We start from the raw sequence: 22,375 nt of genomic DNA, 5'->3' as shown, positions 1-22,375 counted from the left end.
TCAAAGTTTCACAGAACGGCTATTAGGTACCTGATTATGCACAATGGAGCAGCTCTCGACGCTGGCTAATTTGCATTTTTTTCAGCCGTCTGGGAGGACGGAGATCTACTAGGCAACTTCCACAAATTTCTCATAAGAAAAGAGAATAAAATGACTTCGAATCTTCCTTCCTTTTCCCTAACTCCATCATTCGAGTGGTCTAGAAGTCATTTCTGGTTGAACTTAGGTGGGATTTCCCAAGGGTACTGAAGCATACGAGACGCAGTCACTTGATGAAGAAGAGTACTTACGACGGAATAATTGCGTATTATTTCTTTTATTGATCTCCATTCCAATTTAATTCATTTAATCATTAAAAAGGGCTACGAGTAACGAGATTTTACCTTTAAAATAAGGAAGGCTGTAATCCCTACTTTTTACTTATTATCATTTTCTCAATTCGATACCTTCACAGATAATTTTGGCGACGACATTTATAGGGTAAAACTTCATTAGAGGTAGAGATTTTTATATGCACCTGAGGGATTAGACATTTTTTTTTCACGGAAATTTGAAGAAGGATAACACAGTGATTTTTAAGTCACCAAATTAATCCGTGAATAATTATACGATATTTACTTGAAGCAGGAACGATGGGCAGAAATATCTTTGCGAATCCACATCCGAGTGTACAAATAAGAAAAAAAACTAGGAATTATAATCCGCAGTGCAAGGAGATGGTATTTAAACTGAATTTTGCTGGCCATGAATGCATATGCCATAATGTAATTTCGGCCAGAATCCGAAAACGTCTCCTGCAAAGGGGACGAAACAGTTCACTGCAATTGACGCGATGGAAACCCGGAAGGTGGACGATGACAACGGTCATATCGGAAGACTACAGGATAAGTTTGAAATTAAAACTTATTGAAAAGATTAATATTCCTTTGATCAAAAAATAAATAAAATAAGACAGCGATGAATGTTTAAAATTAATTTTCCCTAGTTAAATCAGTATAATATTTTAATTGATACTTCAAAAATTTGTGAAGAAAATACAGCATTGGAAAACCTATAGAGATAATACAATTTTACCCAATGCCGAATTACCCACAGAGGAAATATAATTTTGCATTTTTTAAATAGGGGAAGAAAAATAAAAATACTGGAAACTTTCTGAAACGTGATAGAATCTTTTTTAAAGCAAATTTTTCTTATTTTCCTACTGCCATAAAAAAACTATAGTTACAAAAGATGAAAGTTTTATTCCAAAGAATTGGGTACGCGTAACGCCCCGATTTTGAATTATTAACAGCAGTTTCTTTTCACATTCTATTTTAATTGCTGCTCATATTCAATCGGCCGAGAGTATGCTGGGCAAACTTACTGAGGCTTGTTTTGGTTACATTATCTCTTTCTCGCTGCTCCACCGACCGCTTTCTCTCCATCCTTTTGTTTTTCTTTCATTCCCACCATTTCAATCATTAATGACTCAAAAAGGTCGAGTTCACCATGGGCCGCTAAAACTGCTTTACACAGTCCGAACGCGACCTCGCTCGATCTCAGAACGGTCTTGGATAGCACTTAAAGCCATCAGTCGATCGGGAGGTGAAATTTTTGAGCTCCGCTTTTCCGCAACCCAAAAACTTTCCAAGGTTCTGAACCGTGCTCGCTTCGGCAGGGGTTAAAAACGAAGGAGGGAAGACAGGCTATGGGACGGAGAGGAGTTAATTGTAAGCGGGGTCTACACTGGCTTTAATTTTAACTCGAATAAAGTCATTTGTCATTCTGTTCCCCGGTTCAGTTCATTGGAGGCCGCTTCCCTGGCGACCAAAACCTCTTCCTTCTCTCCCGTGCCCTCCAGGGCTTTTATCTTCTACATCCATCTTACCAACCCTTGACTGAGTCCTCTCATGGGTCCATCTATCCATCAATTTTACCTAATTACAACCCCACCCCAGAAGTCGCTAGACTTTTTTGTGCATTAACCCCCATTGTCTACATGTCTACCTACTTTCATCACCACGAGAGATATGTACGGAGAACTTCGTTAATGAGGTCTGGCACTTCACAAGTTCTCAACAATTATTACGTAGGATGTAGTGTTCACTTAAATGGTGAAAAAAGGCACATGATGGATTTACAATAATCAATGATATTTCTGACGCTGTGCTCTAAATTCGGTATAAGACTGAAGGTAGACAACTAAATGCTCCAATTTGTTTTATTAAAGGTACCTCACCCAAGAGGGAAACAACTAGTTGATGACATAGTGACTCTAAGAGTGAAAAATAATTTTTTATAAGACATAAAATAATCTAAGCAACAGTCGCTATGCCTAACAGTAATGCCAACTACAACCACTGCAATAAATTGACCGAGGACATTGTTAACGTTGTGAAGTACGATAGGCCGCACTAATGGTTACAAAATTTGATACAAACGCTCACATATATATTTATATAAGCTTGTTATAATTTTAAAGCAAAATTTTCACTTGCTTCAGGAAGTGGAAAGGACATACGATTTTTTTTTAAATTGGACAACCTCCAGGCACAAAAATTGATTTTAGTATGATACAAATTATATACCACAATGTGGTATATAATTTGTATCATACTAAAACGTCCTAGTGACTCTCTATTCCGCAATTACATATTTAAAATAATAATCAGTGGAGAGAGTGCTTAAAAGCTTTAATAAGTTGGGAACACTTGGTTTGATTTTGCTTACAATACAGTCGTGATTAAGCAAAACAAATAAATAGAGTATTTCGTTACAGTGGGTCCAATTATACTCTTTCCTTAGTGCTTTCTTCTAATAATAAAACTAAATATCTTCAATTGCTTGAAATTAAAAAAATAGCTAAAATTCTTAATAAATGTACTTTTTTATAATAAATGTAAAATAAGAATGCAAGTAGGTGTTTCATTTGAGAACGTGAAACTAAAAGTTAACACATATCTTCAGCCAAATGCAGTTCATTCCGGTAAATTGGGGTACACTAGAATCAGTGGAATTCGACTTAATGAATGGCCTGCTCAATTAAACGACTGTGTTTTATTCACTTATATTACATACATTGATAAAAACACACTGAAGTTGCTAATATTAATGAGAAAAGTAATATTTTACGATATTAACAACGGGTAATCAATATTTCGAGGCGACACTTGGCCATGTTACTTTAATTTAAATAAAAAACCATTCCTCATGTTTTCCTTATGTTTTATTTTGGACGACCGATTTGGTCATGCTGCACCGCAATCTTGCAATTATGCCCGCCAAAACCTTAATATACCACATGGTGTCACACATTTTCCTACAACCTTAATTATTTAATATTCTAAACAATGCAGAGCATAAAAATATCAAAAAGGCTGGATACCCGATAAAAACCCAAAAAGAAAGTTTTTATGGTGACTGCGAAGTGCATCCAAAAAAAAGGGGCGTTGCCAGAGCTCAGTAACTAAGGAGTTACGACCCAATGTATAACGACAAAAAATGCGTAAAATTGTTCTTCTACCACCTTCTGAGTTATTGCAGATTCCCCCAAATACCCTGAATTTGTGAAATTTTTAAAGTTTTTATTTCGAAAAACATTAATTTTTTATTAATTAATTAATTTTCAACAAGCATATTTTTTTTAACCGTCGAAACAAAGCCTGGGACGCTGGTTACTACGTGGGGTATCAATGGGAACTAATCCATATTTAAAAATTGGTACGTAACCTACACCCTTTTGCCAAAAAATTATCCGTAGGAAGGAATGAGAAAGTTGGTCTCATACCAGCAGACCCACTAACGTCACAAAAAAATCATAAAATTTATTCGAAAAATTTCTAGTGCAGGGTCCCTGAAAAAGCCCGCTCGGTAACGAGAGAATCAATTAGGAAATGTAAAGAAATAACACTCTCACGAATAAATCAAGATGGTGATCAAAGAGATAAACGAACCTGAACATACTGGGAATCAATTTCATATTCGGATCCCCTTTGAAACCATCATCTAAAACGAAGAGGGACCTTGCGCTCATTCCTCCATGACTAATTTTCTTCCTTGACCCCTGAGCCCTTTCCTCCTCCAACTAAAGCACCCATTTTCAACGCACGCTTGGCAGAGAGGGCCGGGTCAAATCCTTCAATACGCCTCCTTCACCCCAAAGAGGTCTCCCTAATTCCGAGCTCCAACAATGTGGGGATGATGTCCCTCGCCCAACCGGACGCTTTTGAACTTTATCTCACATTCGGCCTGCCCACCCTGAGCAAGAACCACTAGACACTCCGCCCATTCCACTCCAAACACTTTTCAGGATTGACTCAATGGCTTCATCCACCACACTCTCCAGGACTCTTAACGCACACAGACTCGCCCAACGGACCGTAGCTCTGCCATACCAACCTGACCTTACTCGCACACACACCTCTGTGCGTGTATAAAGAGAAAAATTACTTTTCTGGTGGCCATCTTCGCTTCTTTTAGCTCACTCTCCTCCTCCTAACTCATTTCTCTCCGGCCTAACCCAATGCAAGCATAAGGCGATGAGTTCAGCAGCTGCACCTCCCCCGCCCTTTCGCCAAGTCCATTTGCAAATAGTCCTCCAGACTCTGCCTTATCTTCTACGCCACAAACGCGACTTTCCATCCTCTCCCTCCCCCTCGACTCCTTCATCTTCTCTCACCCTGCACGATGGACCGACCGCCTTTCCTCTACCGCGAAAAACCTTACAGCTCTTATCATAAGAACGAGTCTCGCAAAGTGTGTGAAAATGAAGTCACGCAGGATAACCTCGGTGAAAATATAATTCTCAAGGAGGTGTGCAGTAGCCAAAAGCTAACTTTTTAAAATTGAAACCCCGAAATTCAAGATTATTATGGATAATGGAAGACGTAAATTAAATAAAAAAATATTCATCATCATCACTGGTCAACAGTCCTAGGATTGGTTTGACGCAGCTCTCCACTCAGTTCTCCTATCAGCTAATCTTTTCACACCTACGTATTTCTTCTCTTTCACATCTCTCTTTACTTGTTCCATATATTTTGTTCGAGGTCTTCCTTTTCCATTCTTGCCTTCCACTTATCCTTCGACGATTGTCTTCATCAGGCCATCATGTCTCAAGATGTGGCCTATAAGGTTGTTCCGTCTTCTTATTAAGGTTTTCATGAGGCTTCTCTTCTCTCCTACCCTTCTTAGGACTTCCTCGTTACTAACTCAGACATCAAAAAATCTTGTACCTCTCTTCTTCCTAGTTGTTAAATTCGATGGATATCGCATTTTTTTAATATATGCTCAAGAAATTAACGAAACCACTACAGGTCCAACTTATTATGGGAATTGGAAAAAGTAAGCCAATACAATTTTTCAAAAAGGATACCATACTCATTTGGATTCCTTCCTTCCTTTAGAGTGCTAAATGACGGAAAAAAATAGGCTTCGTTCGCACCAAAAATAATCTCATAAATCACAAAACACCATCGGAAGAATGAGCCAATCAGCGATTTTTTGGACAAGTCTGCAATGGGTTGGAGATCATGCTCTCCGATTAACCCATTTTTATCTCGTCCGCATGCGCGTAACCTAAAACTTACATTTACAGCGCGATTACATGTCCTCAGTGACGATATTACGCAAGGCTCAACTCCGACCCTTTACTGGAAGCGCTCTGTTTCACGATGCCATTCGGGCTGTCACGCATCAATATATATGCTTTCAGTGGCGAAAATAGGGGTTTTGAAAGCTATTTCTTTTATCAGTTTATTCCAGCTTAATGTTTACTTCACGGTACACGGGTGAGAAAACGGAATATTGACTTAATGAAAAAATTAATTTCCACAGGTTTTGAGGTATGATTTCGTACGAAATTTGAATGAAGATATTGATTTTGCATGGAGTGAAAAGGTTGAATCCTAAAGTTGAATTCAGAGAAAAGTGGAAGTAATCAACGGAAGTTGTAAGAGCATGAAGCTAACTTATCCTTAAGAGTTTCATCACCGTGAAACATTTACCTCATGCGGCAATATTCCAACGCAATGTTCAATGAATTTAATCATTCATACAAAATTAAAAAGTATGACTACTTACGTGGCAGTAAATGAATTAGACATTACTTACACCCACAGCAAAATTTATATAATGGGGAAAGGAAATCGAGAAAAATTTAAATACTAGTGTCATCTTTTTAATTATTAATATAATAAACAAACCAAGATATCCATTTATCCTAGAGATGTATTTTACAAATCTGACCAATTTAATCAGATACGATAAAGGAAGGAGACTCTCACTTGCATGAAGGTACTAACTTTGAAGCCTTAGAAACATAGCTTCCCTCACCCTTCCGTGCTGAAACACAATGTTTCCAAGAAAAATAAATCGAACAAGTCCTCGATCCTCATCCTTTCCTTCTCTGAACCGAAACACCAAGGGTACCGATGTCCCCTGAGCTTTCTCCAAATCCACAACTCCGCCCTCTCTCGTTTTCCCCGTTAAACACATATTGCCCTTCCTCTCTGCCAACAATTAAACCTGGGTCCCCTAAAAGGGGGTCGAAAATACGCCAAATGGACGAAGTTGGACGGTCGAGGAGGGATTATGGGCACGAAGGACTCGGACTTGTAAGAGTTTGGGGACAAACGGTCGGCTAGAGCTGACCGACGAACATTGGTCGGTGAGTTTGAGGGATGCGCCATTCGAACGCGTGGGCTGCAGAGGAATATCGCACTTTCTAGGCGAGAAATTCAATTCCCGTTTCTCTGAAAACATTTTAAAAGTCACACGTGACATTATTACTAAAAACAAAAAAAATTCGAGGAATTTTGATATTATACAGGATGGGGAAAAATTATGTCACGAAATTTTAACGCTGTATAGCTGTTGTCATTAGGAACCAAAATTACTGACGATGTTTAGGTTGAAAACGCACAATTTTTCAACTGCAGAAACATTGAGCCAAGCGCTCCGACTAGCCTCGAGTTTTCACCGTTGCAAAATGCTCTGGACAACTCATGACTTCGAATACTTTACTTGCGTTTGCCTTTGCCTTTGTTGTTGAGATCAAGAAAGTGACGCCACCCTCCTACCACTGATCCTTACGTTAATGATGCGCTCTACCCTTCCCTATCTCTACCAACCTATGGGTCGAACCACTGAGCTAGTGAATTGAACGTCATCGGATAGCAGCCAAGTGATTAAGATACCCATATTATATTTTATAGAAATTGAACTAAAAAAGCCACATTTTCAAGAAGGTAGTAATGGTGGTTAGTGTTCAATGTTAAGAAAACCTTCAATTATTACTAGCATAAATACGTGATTGCGATGAATAACTGATGCAGGACTCTTTACACCACAAGAGTACGACAAATATAAAAATTAGGCTCATCACCAGACAATTGTTTGAGAAAGTGAATGCAGACATTGAAGACAAATCATATCACGAGTAGGGGAAAGCATAACGCTTCAATGCTATACATTGTAAAATAGCTTAATAGAACAACAAAGTTCACTTAGGAAGTGGTTAAAGAAGCAATTAAGGCATTCGAGATGCGCGAGACATTAGAAAACCAGATGAATGGTTTGGACAACTTTTTAGAGAATAGATGAGGATTGATAAATTACCGTATGATGCAGATAACTTTCAAGGTAAATAATTGTGCAGCCTTACAGTGGTAGTAAAACGTTAGGGGCACACTAATAATTCAACCTCAATGCAGCATCTTTTTTTATCTATAGCACCTTCTTTTGTCGTCGCTCTGTTCGTGTATCACAGCAGCAAAGCATGGTAGGCATCTAAAAACACTATTGTACATTTCGATACCTCCACTACATAAACGCTCAACAATCGCCCACGAAATCAAATCCACTTATCTACTATCGTCGCAAAAAAGGTAGAACGCACTTTTACGAAATTCTGCCGAAGCTCCATAGGGTCGAGTCATATATCATTTTACTCATAATTTATTCCACTACTACAATACATCATTAAACATTGCTTAAAAGTAAACGTTCAGATTCTATGGTCGAAAAAGTGAAGAAAAACACGCGAAAAACTATGAGTCTCCTTTCATCTCGTTACGGGAAAACATTTTACTGGTGCACTTTATTGTATTTTTTATGGAGAGAACAACATCTTCGCATTACAAATAGCTTCTTAAAATTAAATTATACCCATTCCTTGATTTTTAAAATGGCCGAAAGGTAGATTTTAATTACCGAGGTTTAGAAGAGTAGATGAATATTGAAGTTACGTATGCTATATGTATAAAAAATATTTTAAACTTTTCACGCAAGGAGATGTTCATACTTTTCCTCTTGCTTAAAATAAACCAAAAACAGGAAAATCGTGGCTTCGGTAGAGTGAATTGCCGCGGGGCGTTTATCATTGAAATGGCTCTTTAAAATAACAATTTAGTTCGGTGTTTCCCTCTAAATTGCTCCAAAAGCAAAAGTCATAACAGTGATATCCTAATTTTATTTAGAGATCAAAGAGTACGGTAGCTGAAAACAATTTGGTTATGTTAGCAGTTGTGGAGACCCATCTCCATTTATACCTACACTGTTGTATAATATATTCACCATTGAACATAAAATATACCCCTAATGTCATGAACTGCAAAGATATATTTTCATTACATCAACTTTACCTTCAAAGTCTTCTCAAATAAGAAATTCTTCAAATGAGAAAATTTCCAAATAAGAAATGCTACAAATAAAAAAGGCAGCTGAATATTACGACGTATAAACGAGAAAAAAAAATGAAAACGCCTTTCTCTCGCGCACGGATGGGGTCTGGATGGAAAAGACATTTGACAGATATTTTTTGTCGTCTCTATTTTGTACGCTAGACGGAAGAAAAGATGCGGTGCGATGGACTGCAAATGTCACCGATGTGCACGATGGGTAGTGTGAAGATACAAAGAGATTTTCTTGGAAAGATTTCAAAGCTTCCTTAAACAGGAACATTAGCGCAGAAGTTAGATGGGATGAAAGGAGATTTATATATTTTTCTATCTATTTATTTATTATCATGTTTTTCTAGTCATATAATATTTTCAAAAAGCTAAAGAAGCCATAAGAATCCATCTAATAAATCTGGAATATCTCTCAGTACTTAGGTCATTAGAAGGATCAATAAATGTTCTCCAAATATACTGTACTGTCAAATATCCTGAATGCGCATAATTTGTTTTTAAGTGTTTAAGAACTAGTCCAATATAGTAGCAGAGGCGTGTGTGGCGTCTATCCGCACTTAAAGACATTTAAAGTGTTTTCTAATGGAAATTAACATGTCTCCTCCTTCATTTTTCATTCAACTTGCATAACCTTACTAGAAGTACAATACTTCTTTTTTCTCAACAATTCAGCTGTGGTTGACTAGCAAAGTGATCGCTTACCACTAGTATATCAAGCAGTATGAGCGGTCTAAACGCCAGAACGCGCATGCAAACGGACGTGTTAGGTTTATTGAAAAAGTTACTTTATATTAACGCAATAATTATACATTAAATGCCTTTTATAAAAAATTGGTTGAATCGAACCACGGGCCTTTGGTTTCCCTAGCCACTGCGCTGACCACTGAGTTATACAGGTTCTTTATTTCATTTCCATGGAAATTTTGAAGGAGGATGAATTCTATTATTTTTGAAGCAGGGTCACTAGTGACCGGAGAATCAAGAGAAATTATCAGCAGAATTGCCCAAGCAGAGAGAATATTCCACGAAAAGAGAGACCTGCTTGGAGCGGGAAACTTAAATATTGAAGCAAGGAAACAATTATTAGAACCTCCATTAGGAGATATGGGAGTGAACCTATATGGGAGTGAGGCATGGATAATGACAGCAGCGAAGAAAGCAAGGATAGAGGCCTTCGAAATTTGGTACTACAGAAGAATGATGAGGATTAAATGGATCGACTGACAATGAGTTATTAATGAGGAAGTCCTAAGGAGAATAGGAGGGAAGAGTAGCCTCATGAAAACCTTAATAAGAAGACGGAACAACCTTATAGGTCACATCTTAAGACATGATGGCCTGATGAAGACAATCGTCGAGGGACAAGTGGATAGCAAGAACGGAAAAGGAATACCTCGAACAAATAATATAGAACCGATAAAGAAAGATGTGAAAGAGAAGAAATATGTAGGTGTGAAAAGATTAGAGAATAGGAGAATTGAGAGGATAGCTACGTAAAACCAATATTTGGGATTTTCATGATGAAACAAAACCCAGTACCGTTCAACAAACTTTTTATTATTAGCTGTCAACTAGTTTCAACGTCTATACCGTCATTATCAAGACTAATCTTTGGATTGTTGACCAGTGACGATGATGATGGAACCTTTAACGAGGTACAACGGTGCTAGATGTTAGGCCCTTGTGGTTCATCATGAATAGCATCGCAAGGGACAGTTAACTATATTCTGTTTTTTTTCTCTCCCTGAGATCACTGTTCTCACATACCTCCTACTTTGTTCAACATTATTTCGTCCACCTACTCTTCCCTCGATCTACCAACATCTGTAGCATTCCCTGGATTTATCTACCTTTGAAACGTTCAAGAGAAAGTTTTGAAAAGCCTTTTTCCACTGAATATTAATATTTAAATCTTTTTAAAGTTTGTTTTATGTGTGTTAACATTTGCAGCTTTTAACCCTTTCTAACCCAGAGCTACTTTTGGGAGATTTCAAACATCAAGATTTTTCATCATGAAAACTTTGCACTCAATCATAAATATCGCGGTAGAAAAATTATTAGTCATTACAATTAACACCACAAAATAATGCGAAGTTTAGATATTTCCTGAATAGAGCATAACGTTTATAAACGTTTGATGTTGCTTAGAAGTAACATTGGGTTTTAATGGGTCAAGTCTCATATTCAATGCAAGACCCAAAGCGACTGTTTTTGAATAATTAGATAACTAACAAAACAACTAATGCATCGCGACAAGGAGTGGTCATACGTTTCCTTCTGATCAACTAAAAGAACATTCGAAAGCTAGCTGCGATGTGGAGAGAATTCCGGGTGAACAACGATGAATCGGCGCGAAGTTGAGGGAACAGTGTTTGGACAGGTCCGGCAGCGGGGAGAGAATTGGTCGTAGCGGATGAGGGTTGGGATTAAGTTGAGCGGAAGGTCGAATGAGTGTGATGAAGGGTGGCGGGTCACCTTAAGAATGGGAAGTGGATATGACAGTTGAGGAAAGGTGCAGAGTGCAAGGGGAAGGGAGGACACGAATGGTATCCAACCCCATTGAAGCCTATCTTACGCTTGATAAAACTAGATACACTTTGCCGGTCTCGTTGGCGTTCGGGTAAAGTATGGGTTTCTAGTCCAAGCTACTCCCGCTAGATTGCACCTATTCAGTGTATGAATGCTTGCTACTCAGTCCCATTAAAAGGACACTTTTTTGCTGCTTTTGGAGGTTCGGGAATAAATAAAAAAATTAATTAAGTGAAAAATGAATTCGGTCTCGTTGAAGATGGGGTAAAGTCTAGGGTTCTTGGGTCAACTACTCCCGCTATATTGCACCTATTCAGGGTATGAATACTTGCTACTAAGTCCCGTTAAAAGGACACTTTTGTGCTGTTTTTGGCGGTTTGGGAATGAATAAAAAATAAATGAAATGAAAAATAAATTCAAAAATATGTGATGGTTACAACTTTGTTCAGGCTGATTCTTTCTCTCTATAGTTTCCGGGTCGAAGTCGCAACTAACCTAGGAACCCGGAAAATATGGAGAGAACTGCAATCCAGCACTGGGAGAGTCTCAAGCATAAATTTTGATGCTTAGTTTTATTTTCCCGGAAAATTTACGTGCTATTGCCAATAAAAAATTTAATTTTAAACTTCGAATCGATAATAAACTCTTCTGATGCTCTACCACCGGTTGACAATAATTAAGAAACGTGACTGATGAACACTGAACTCTTAACAATGGTATTCTGAAATCCGCTCCTCAAATTAATACGAGATATTGCGCATCTGACCATATTGTGAATGACTATAGGATTGCGCTTCATTTAAATGCATGATAAATTGCGCGACTTTGAAAAGCCTTGCTTCAACTACTCCCGTGCTCAGTGCATAGATATCAGAATTCAATGGTTTTGAGTTCAGTGCTGATAAAATGACGGTGACCTGATTCTTATCGGTTTTCAATAGTGCAGGGAAAGGAAGCAATAGAGAAAGCTAGGATTAGCGGAAAAGTGAAAGTTATGGTCGTCCCCATCGTAAGTTTTGCTGCAGAGACTTTTGATGAGAAAATCAATCGATGGACTTCAGTTTTCATCACGGTAGCTATCCAAAATCCATAAACTATATAGATTTCTTGGAAACATAAAATTGTCATCGGACGTCAGTTGATGACGTACATGACCAAGTAGTACCACCATCCGTCATTTTTATATTAACAAAGCTGCAATCTGATTGTTCAGGCTAAGAAAAACCTTGTTTGATTGGGACTTATAATAAATATATAAATCCAAAAACTACAGTGGACTATATATAATAGAGTGCTTTCATAATCTATAAATTCATTAATTATTTGAGTTTGAGTAATAAATGTTAAAACATGTTCAGATACTTAAGGATGGACACGGTTTTTTCGTAGCTATATTATTAAAAGAGATATACAATTTTTTACTTTAGCAATACATATTAAGGCACTCAGCACTAAGTTATGTGCATAATAGCACGTTAAGCGAATGAATCCTGTTGACTAATACATAAATTTAGCACCAGGAGAATGTGATAAAAAATGTACGATCTTTAACTCACCGTTTTAGGAGGGATTAAGGCTTAAATTCATAGTAGACCAATTCAAAAGCATACCTGGAAAGAGATAAAATGAGCTCTTAGAACGATCAATCTTGGACAAAATATAATATTTACTAAAGTCAAGAATATTATTCACAGTTAAACGCAGTAAATACAGCAAAAATTAGCACTTATTTTAAAATTACACTGATTTAAGGAATTTGAATTAAAAATTACATAATATAATGCAAAAGAGAGCTATGTCGTTCATGAATGAATCGTTCGAATTGAACGATTCAAGGGCATGAACCGACAAAATCGTTCAATAAGAACGATTTGAATTCGGCTTGACTGCGTTGATGCTACCCATAAAAGACGGTGAATCATCATTAGATCATGACAAATAGCCATACAGGTTGGCTGTAAAAATGAATTCTTCACCGTAATTACTATTGATTTGACTAGGAAGAATATGCGGTATGCATTACAGAGTGACGGAACTAAGTATACATCGATTTCGTAGAATGTAATTAGAACTTAATCACGGAGAAATCAGTGCATTAAGTATTCTCTTGAGAATATCAGTAAATTTTTGTAGATGGAATTAAAATGAATTCTTCACTTTCTGAGCTAAATGTTGTAATAAGTATGAAAGTCTCTGAGAAATACTTGCATGCATTGGAACAGTTAAAATTATCTGCAAGCTGACGGATTGAACTTAGCTTACGTGTTATTTACATTAAAATTAATTGCATTTCACAATTAATTTATTGTGGACTACTAATTTTGTGTAGCATAACATTCAGACAAATAGAAGAGGTTTTAAAATCTGAAAGCAATTTATAAGAGATGCCATTAAAACGAAAATTAATAATCACTGCGAATTTCTAACTGTCATAATATTTGATATGCATTTGGTCGACAGATTCTCATGGATTCAAACATGAATAATACATTACACACATTTATATAACCTATTCTCCATGGATTCAAGATTCACACTGATTTGAGATTCAGATTGAATCTATATTCACATGGATTCGAGATTCCCACGGTTTATTCGGTTCATTATGAACGATTTAAAGAACTGATTCATTGCCATGAATCAAATCCCACGAACCGAATCCACCAAATGAACCGAAATTCCCAACTACAATGTAAACCAACCCTCCATGAAAAAAATCAGTGAAAAAAGTAAAAAAAAACTTTGAATCAATTAAAAAATGCTAATCTCAGCCGCGATATTTTTACTAGAAAAAATATAAACATTTTCTCGATTCCGAATTTACGAAAATGTATAAAAATATCTATCATCAGAATACGTTCTTCTCAATATTATGGCAGTGGTTATTATAAATTGCAAAATTTAGGTATGGGTACTCGGATGAATTCAACTTACAGGACACCGCTATTTCATTAGTTATAAACCAAGAAAATATTTAGGAAGACATTTCAACATTTTGGTGCTCCGAATTTTGCGCAGTGTACAGCAATTAGAACTCCATGATTTTCATGAGATTTTTTCCATGAGTGCGGCGACGTAAATTTCAGTGGCCTTATAGAAAATTAGAAGTACTGAAAAAAATTAATAGTAGCCACACGCTCTCCAAATAATTTATTAGTTCACAGAAATCAACATTAAGCAGTGCATAATACAGATATAAAGATGAACCAGTTTTGGTTTCAAATTAAATAGACGAGTAAAATATCTTTCAGGAAGCATGGCACAAATTCAGATTTTATTACTAACATAAAGTACAAAACTTATTTCTCCATTGCTTCTACTCCAAACTTCTACCTTCAATTTCATAAAATTATCAGTGCAACGTGAGAAAGCTTACAATTAGTTTTTTTGCCATCACTTTCCTCAAAAATACTATATTTTAATCAAGAAAACACTACGTAAGTCAGTTTATGCGCAATATTCTACAGCTGTGATAACTAGGATTACCGCTGCAAAGAAGGCTAGGCACGTCAAGCAATTATTCATGAGCGTCCTTTTGAAAACTCGATAACTTGACATCCCCAAGTTTTCTCTCTGTAAAACTAGGCATATGGCACTGAGGAACGAAAGATAGCCAGCTCATTATAAATGCAGCTCCCCACAAAAAATAGCATTTGCATTCAGTAGCACTGAATAAAAAAGTAAAAAATTTTATTTCCGGGCGAAAAAAATGCATTGCCAGGGGAGTCTCTTAAGGGAGTTATTCCTAGATGACGAAATAATAGAGCATTAAAGCCGACCCTTTCCGATAGCCTTTTTCTAGTCCGCTATGACTATACGCGAAGCTAGCCGAGAACAATGTTTGGAGATAAAACTGAAAAGGCACTTGGCTTGTGCAGGGAAGTACCCACCTACATCCAAAAAGCCGCTATAAGAATGGTATTCCTCCTGTCTTGAAGGCATAAAAGGACTTCTGCTCACTGTGTGGAGGCTAGAGACAACTTAGATAAGATATGCCACTTCTCCTGCGCTCCTGAAATGGCTGAGTTAGCGCGGGATTCGCGGAATATTTCATCTCTATCTCTAGAAACATGGAAATACCTTCAGAGTCACCGTCTACGAATATTGGCAATTCAAAATTTTTTTTTCGCCGGCTCCGTAAAATTTATTTTATCCCTCAGATGCGAGCCCTTGTCACCTTTCGCAATCATCAGTCCTTTGCCATTTTTCTTGAAGCCTTCTTTTTTTTCAGCACATCGCCGCGATATTTCCATATCACCTCTCCACATACGAAACCGTACGAAGGATTTTCTCCGACCTTTGATCATCCCACAAAGCATTTTTTCTATCCTCGCTACCCTCACACATCTTTCTCGATCAAAAATCGAATTTATTTTGTCCAGCTTTGATGGTTCTTCCTCGCGATGTCCTCACTGGCGATCTGCCACTTTTGGTCCCCATTCTGTCTCTCCCTTGACTTTCTGAAATACCGACGAGAAACTTTACTTTTTTTATGCTTTCACCACTCCAGAATCGTCTCTTTTGTACATATATCTATATGTATGTATATGCTCCATCCAAAACTGGATTCCTTATCTGAGAAGAATTCTAGCGTTTTGATTTCTGGGTCGCAGATTGAATTCCCGTTCCCCAAGGAATCTATGCGGAGGTAAGAAATTGACTCAGAGAAAGGGATCATTGGTTCGGAAAAAATTAAATCCTAAAAAAATTCAAATAACGTAGTCGAAGGAAAAAGTTCCATCGCAGTACCATTCGCAATTCGAGTTAATTTTCAAATGCCAAATATAAGTTTTAAAACCATTATTTTTTCATCATCAAATCTACTCCTATGAATAAAAATGAAAAAATAAAATGCCGAACTAGTATAACATTAGCGAAGGGTCTACTAAATGTTCAACTATTCAACATACTGAAAGCACGTATTTATTTTCATGCTGCATTATTTCTACCAACTCAGGTTTCAGCACATAATATCATTTTCAAGATGGTTTTCAACCTTCAAAATGGTATTGTGCCAAAAACTGGCTTGATAGAAATAAAGAAGTGTCGAAGTAGGCAATTACTTTCATTATGCTGAATATCGAAGACTTCAGTCAAATTACGCCGAAAACTGTACATCATGTATAAATTTTCAAACCAAACGTTTCACCAGGACATACAAGAAATAATACTGAATTTGAGCATTGAGAAATTTGAATATATATATGGTAATGTGCGAGAGAATCCTCATTTAAAGGGTCTACCAGCAGCATTCTAGAATTTGCTGACCAAAATTCAGGGCTCGAAGGGCAATTACGCCACGAATAAACTGCATTGAAAGGAGATTCTTTTCCCCTTTGGAATTTGAAGAGAGTATAAAATACCTCAGTAAAAGTGGAAAAGAAAAAAAAATTTTTAAAGAGATAAAACGTTCAAGTAAGCGCTCCAAAACTTGTTACTACTTCGTCCGTAGATTAAACTATGCGCGAAAATCAAGCTTTCTGCGGAGTAAGAAATGCAGATTGGAGTAAAGGCAAAGTTTTCGTCGTCCAATCACATATGGTCTCAACCGCTCATTTGGAACCACTTTGGATTGTGAATTCCGAGACAGAGAGAGAGACAGATAGTGAAAGAGAGATGAGGAGGCAGGAGGATATAGAGAGAGAGATAGAACTCAAGAGATTCGCAGAAAACTTCTTTACCGCCATAAAACGCAAATCCACTGCGTAAAATAACACGCACTCACTCTTAAATGCATAATGCATTAGCTCAGCGTTCTTCTTTTTATTTTTTCGCTCTTTAAAAAACATTCATATCCCAAGGGAAAATCCTATTCCTTGGAAAAATTTAGAGGATGAGTAATATAATTCATTTTCGAGCGATGAGTGTTGAGACACGGAGGGGAAGAGGGACAGTGAATAAGCGAAGGGGAACGAAGAACGCGTACCTAGCGAAACGAAAGAGAAGAACACAATAAGCTAGACATGGGAGTGTAAAAATCGAAATTGCCTTTTTGGTACATGAGTAAGTGTCCCAAATAACTTACTGCGTACTAATAATATAACTTACTTAACTTATCTGCGTGCAATTAGCGTAACTGCCTAAGATATTGCCCAAGATATGCCGGCCTCGGTGGCGTCAGGGTAAAGTCCAGACCTGCCAAGCAAGAGGTCACGGGGTCGAGTCCCACCTTAGTAAGTTTCCCTCATTCAGGGCATGTTTGTTTTTGCATGTTGAAATGTGTATACATCATCCCGATGTAAAAAGCAAATGTGTCCACATGGTTACATGCTCTCAATTAGAAACAGTAAAAAATCTAGATTTTGAATTGGAAAAAATGGCAACTCTAAAAAAATTATAAATGACTGAATGCGGGCTAGAATAGAGATGTTTTCCAGAATGGATATTTTAAATGACTGCTGCTCGGTAATATATAGGATTTACCGACCTAATATGTAATAATAACTAATTAGAGAGCATAAAAATTTAACTACTTACATGAATATTTATTTTAGTGTAGCATCATTTTAAAAAATGAAGCATATAATTTGTAAAAAATGTGACATATACAAGGAACGAGGCAAAGATTCTTCTCTAGCTAGAAAAAAAAAACGCGAAATTTAATAGTTTTATGAAAGAAAGAGATTTCTTCAGAATATAAAGGGATACGTAATTTTAAGGAGGAAGTTGAACGAAGGCCTGAAAATAAAAGCGAAATAATTATTTAGGCGAGTGAAATTATTTAAGAGCCCCAGAATCGGGAACGATGCCAGGAATGGATGCTTGAAAAGGAATTACAAAGGAGAGAAATCAGTGTCGAGAGAATGGAAATTAAAATTTATAGGAGCCATTCTCCTATTCTATTCTGCCGAAGCGAACTTTCATTCTTCCTCCCCTCTCAAGATTGACTGTCTTTTTCCGTGTATTGCCTTTAAGAGATTTAAATACTACTTTCCGGCCTATTTCTTCTCTTTGAGCCAGGGAGTGAGTTTGGATTTAACACGAAGTAACTGGTACACCTATTGAAAAATATAGGTTGTACTGATTGGAAGTCATGTTTTACTGTATGTAAAATTAATCCATTTTAAAATCCCCTCTTCAAGGGAATAAGAGATAATGCGCATCTGAACATATTGAGAATGACTATAGGATTGCGGTTCATTAAAATACATGATAAATTGCGCAACTTTGAAAAGCCTTGCTTCAACTACTCCCTTGTTCAGTGCATAGATTTCAGTATTAAATGGCTGTGAGTTCAGTGTTGGTAAAATTCTCAATTCTCAAGTCTCTTATTCCCACGAAGAGGGGATTTTAGAATGTATTAGTTATAATTACAGTAAAACATGACTTCCTAAATGTATTTCTAAAATGTATCAATTCCGAATCGTATTGAATAATATACATGTGAAATAATTCTAGATCACCAGGCAGGGTTTGTAAAAGGCAGGTCCACAACAAATCAAATATTTATTCTCAAAGAAATTATATCGAAGTACTGGGAGTTTAATAAAGATTTTTTTGCAATATTTATCGATTTCCAAAAAGCATATGACAGTATTAATAGAGAGAGACTGTGGGAAAAGTTGGACAAGTTCGGAATTCCAAAAAAGCTAATAAACCTCGCTAAAGCAAGTATGACAGACTCCCCATGCTCAGTACGTATAAATGCACGGGTGTCGGAACCTTTCAGGATAAAGGCAGGCGTAAGACAGGGTGATGGACTATCCCCAATCCTATTCAACTTAGCAATAGAAGAAGCTCTTCAAAAAGTAGCAAAAATGGACGAAGGCGTAACAATTGGCTCCAGAATAAATATACTTGCTTTTGCAGACGATGTGGTAATTTTAGCAGAAAATTTAGACGACATACGCCGGCTTACAAAACTTTTCATGGAAGAAACAGTTAATCTAGGACTAAAAGTAAATGATGGAAAAACTAAATATATACACTTTACAAGAAATGAAATGAACAGAAATCAAAATCCTCTCTACATAGACAACCACAAATTTGAAAAAGTGGACTCCTTTAAGTATTTAGGCGTTTTTATTTCAAGAGAAAACAAAGAAGCAATAGAAATACAAAACAGGCTAAATCTGGCTAACAGATGCTTCTACGCCTGCAACAAACTCATGTCCTCAAAATTACTATCACACACTACTAAAATCAGAATATATAAAACAATCATAAGACCCGTACTGTTATATGGAAGTGAAACTTGGAAACTGGATAAAAAGGAAGAAAGAAAATTAATTGTTTTTGAAAATAAGATCCTTAGGAAAATATATGGACCAATCTCTGAAGGAGGAGAGTGGAGGAGAAAACACAATAGAGAATTAAGAGAGCTATACAAGGATCCAGATGTAGTGTGCGAGTTTAAATGTAGAAGAATTAGATGGGCTGGGCACATTTTGAGAAGAGAGGACACTAATCATTTAAAACAAGTTATAATGAGGAATCCTGAAGGAAGAAGGCCAAGAGGAAGACCAAGGCGAAGGTGGTGGGACCAAGTGAAGGTAGACCTGGAGCGATTAGGAGCGACCGAGGAGGACGCAGGAAATAGAGATAGATGGAAGAGGAGTGTTGGTGCGGCCAAATATCTACTTAGATATGTATGGCCCTGGGAGTAAGTAAGTAAGTAAGTATTAATTCCGAATCAAAAATAAGGATAATCAGTTGGCAACAGTTCTGACCTATTAAATTGACTGTAAAATTTATTGGTACAAATTTCCCACATTCTGTGAATTGGAAACTAACATTCTCATATTCCCTTTTGGCGAAGTGAATTTTCACTGCTCTCAGCTCCCAAAAGTTTTTTCTCTAAGGAGCTGTTTTTCTTCAGATACTATCATTGCTCCTTTCCGCCCTTCTTCTTTCCTTATAGCCTTTTATATAGAAGTGGAATTGAATCCTTCTTCCGGCCATGTCCTAAACTTATACATACAAACGTATGGGACCAACTAGTCAGATCAAAGGATCCCTGTGGCCTAGCGACACCCGCAATACACCAGATTCCCTGTGAATGCGGAAATGTTTACTTGGGGGGAAACTGGTCGGACAATCGAAGCGAGAATAAAAGAACATCAGAGGCATTTCAGGAATTGTCAACCTGAAAAATCTGGGATGGCCGAAAACAGTCTCAATGAAAACCATTCTATCCATTGGGAAGATGTGGAGGTCGTAGCCCGAGTGAAGAAATATTGGGAAAGAATTAATGAGGAGGATATAGCAATACGGCTATCGGAAAACATTATCAATAGAGACGGCGGTTACTCCTTGAGCAACAACTGATGCCCGCCCGTCCTGTAAAGCAGGGCGATAGAAACTAAACGAAAGTCAAAACCGTTAAAATTTCAATTTTTTCGTTACCGTGAGCGAGATGTAGAAACGGAACGAAATGGATTTAAATCCGGGGAGCTAAACTCTGGGACGAAACGAAACCGTAGTCATAACAACTTTGGGTCGAAACTAAACTAAAAACCTGGGAGGAAACGAAACGTAGATAATGTATCTCTGAAAATTCTCTGCCACCGTCGGCATTTTAACCCGTGGGGGTGGGAAGCCAACACTCTAGCCACCACACCAACACGACCCCCGATTTCTTCTCTCTCAATTCAAAAGAGAGATGAAATACTTTTTACAAAATCTATTACTCTAGCCACCATACTAACCCAAACCCCTTGGGTTGAGTTGAAGCCAGTTTGTACAATTATAATTCCAACTCAATTTGAGACCTCAACCATCGAGTAGGTGAGGACTCAAGCTTATCCCATGTTCTGGAATACGGCCCCTAAATCCGTAACCTTGGTAGGCAAGGAACTTCTCCCCCCCATCATCACACTTTAATTGGAATCTTTGATAATGTAAATAGTGTATTAGTTACCAGGGCAAACTATTGCTCCCACCATCAAAACCAGGGATGGCTAGTGAAACGAAACGAAAGTCTAAACCAGTGAAATTTCAATAGCATCGTTCCCAGGAGCGAAATGTAGAAACGAAACGAAACGTCTTCAAACCCGGGGAGCTAAACTCAGGGTCGAAACGAAATCGGAGTCAAACTACTTCGGGTCGAAACTAAACTAAAACTCTGGGACGAAACGAAATGCAGATAATGTTTCGCACCGGAGGGAACACGTGCTCAACCTTCAAACAGTTTAGTTTCGACCCACACACCGAGTACGAAGTGTGGTTGAATGAAGTAGAGGTTCGGCCTGCCGTCATTAGATGCATTGGGCACTCATATTTTTACCACTAACAGGAGAACGATGAACACAAACTGACGCTTCGATTTTTAAGCTCGATGTTTTAACCTCTCTACACTCATGTGAAGCGTAATGGGTCGAACCTATGCCCCCTTATCCCCCTCCAATGAACGTCTGGGATCGAAACATAAGTATGAGTAGCGGATTTTCGATTAATTTAGTTTCGTTTCTGGGAGTAAAGTTTCGTCCCGAATCGAACCAAACTCCTTGGTGATTTTAATTTCGTGCGGGAACGAAACTAAACCTAGGCCTCATGTTTTTGTTTCCCTCCGGGTCGAAACGAAACATTTTCGTTTCGTTTCACTTGCCATGCCTGCTGTGAAGACCAATCAGAGGGAACCTGAGACCCCGGCACCGGTATATAAGGCGACCACTTTCCAAGCCACGATATTCAGCCCTGATGATGGAGCACGACTCGTACACCGAAACATCAGCCATGGAGGAGATTACCCGGTGGAATACCCAGACAACCTTCACTAACGAGATAATTCCCCTATTCTGACCTATTGATTGCAATATCATTGATCCAAAATTCCCAAAATTAATATCAAGGAGTTTTATATTCCCCTTTTGCCAGCCACGGTGGTGGAGCGGTATAGTCGTAATCAGGTAATCCGAAGGTCACGGCTTCAATTCCCGTTTGTTAAGGTTATTCACCATATTGGGCTTGGTTATGTATGTCCAAACTAGTTAAATGGTAGGGAGGACTTTACAGTTAAAATTTCGATAGTTAATTAAAGAAAAAATTATAATCTATGATTAGTATTCCAAGCTGTCAAAACAAAATTTTTTCTCGCTCTACTGTCTATATTTAGCCGATTATTATGTGCTTCCTTTTAAGAGCTACAGATGCTCTTTTCTAACATATTTTGTCTCTTCAAACCAAACTTAATAGTTAAACTAAAATAAGAAAATGATATGCTTCATGAGAAACAC

General features: G+C 37.5%; 1 protein-coding gene across 1 annotated transcript in view; it reads right to left on the bottom strand.

The window, feature by feature from the left end:
• Nucleotides 1–21,877, bottom strand: part of LOC124167136 (hemicentin-1) — a 693,290-nt gene extending 671,413 nt beyond the window's left edge. Inside the window, exon 1 of the mRNA XM_046544934.1 lies at nucleotides 21,748–21,877. Within this exon, the coding sequence (XP_046400890.1) occupies nucleotides 21,748–21,877 (130 nt within the window). The remainder of the gene's footprint in view (nucleotides 1–21,747) is intronic.
• Nucleotides 21,878–22,375: the final 498 nt, after the last annotated feature.

This window comes from Ischnura elegans, chromosome 10, assembly GCF_921293095.1.
Source record: "Ischnura elegans chromosome 10, ioIscEleg1.1, whole genome shotgun sequence".
NCBI classification, from domain to species: Eukaryota; Metazoa; Arthropoda; class Insecta; order Odonata; family Coenagrionidae; genus Ischnura; species Ischnura elegans.
This window is presented reverse-complemented; position numbering and strand designations above follow the sequence as displayed.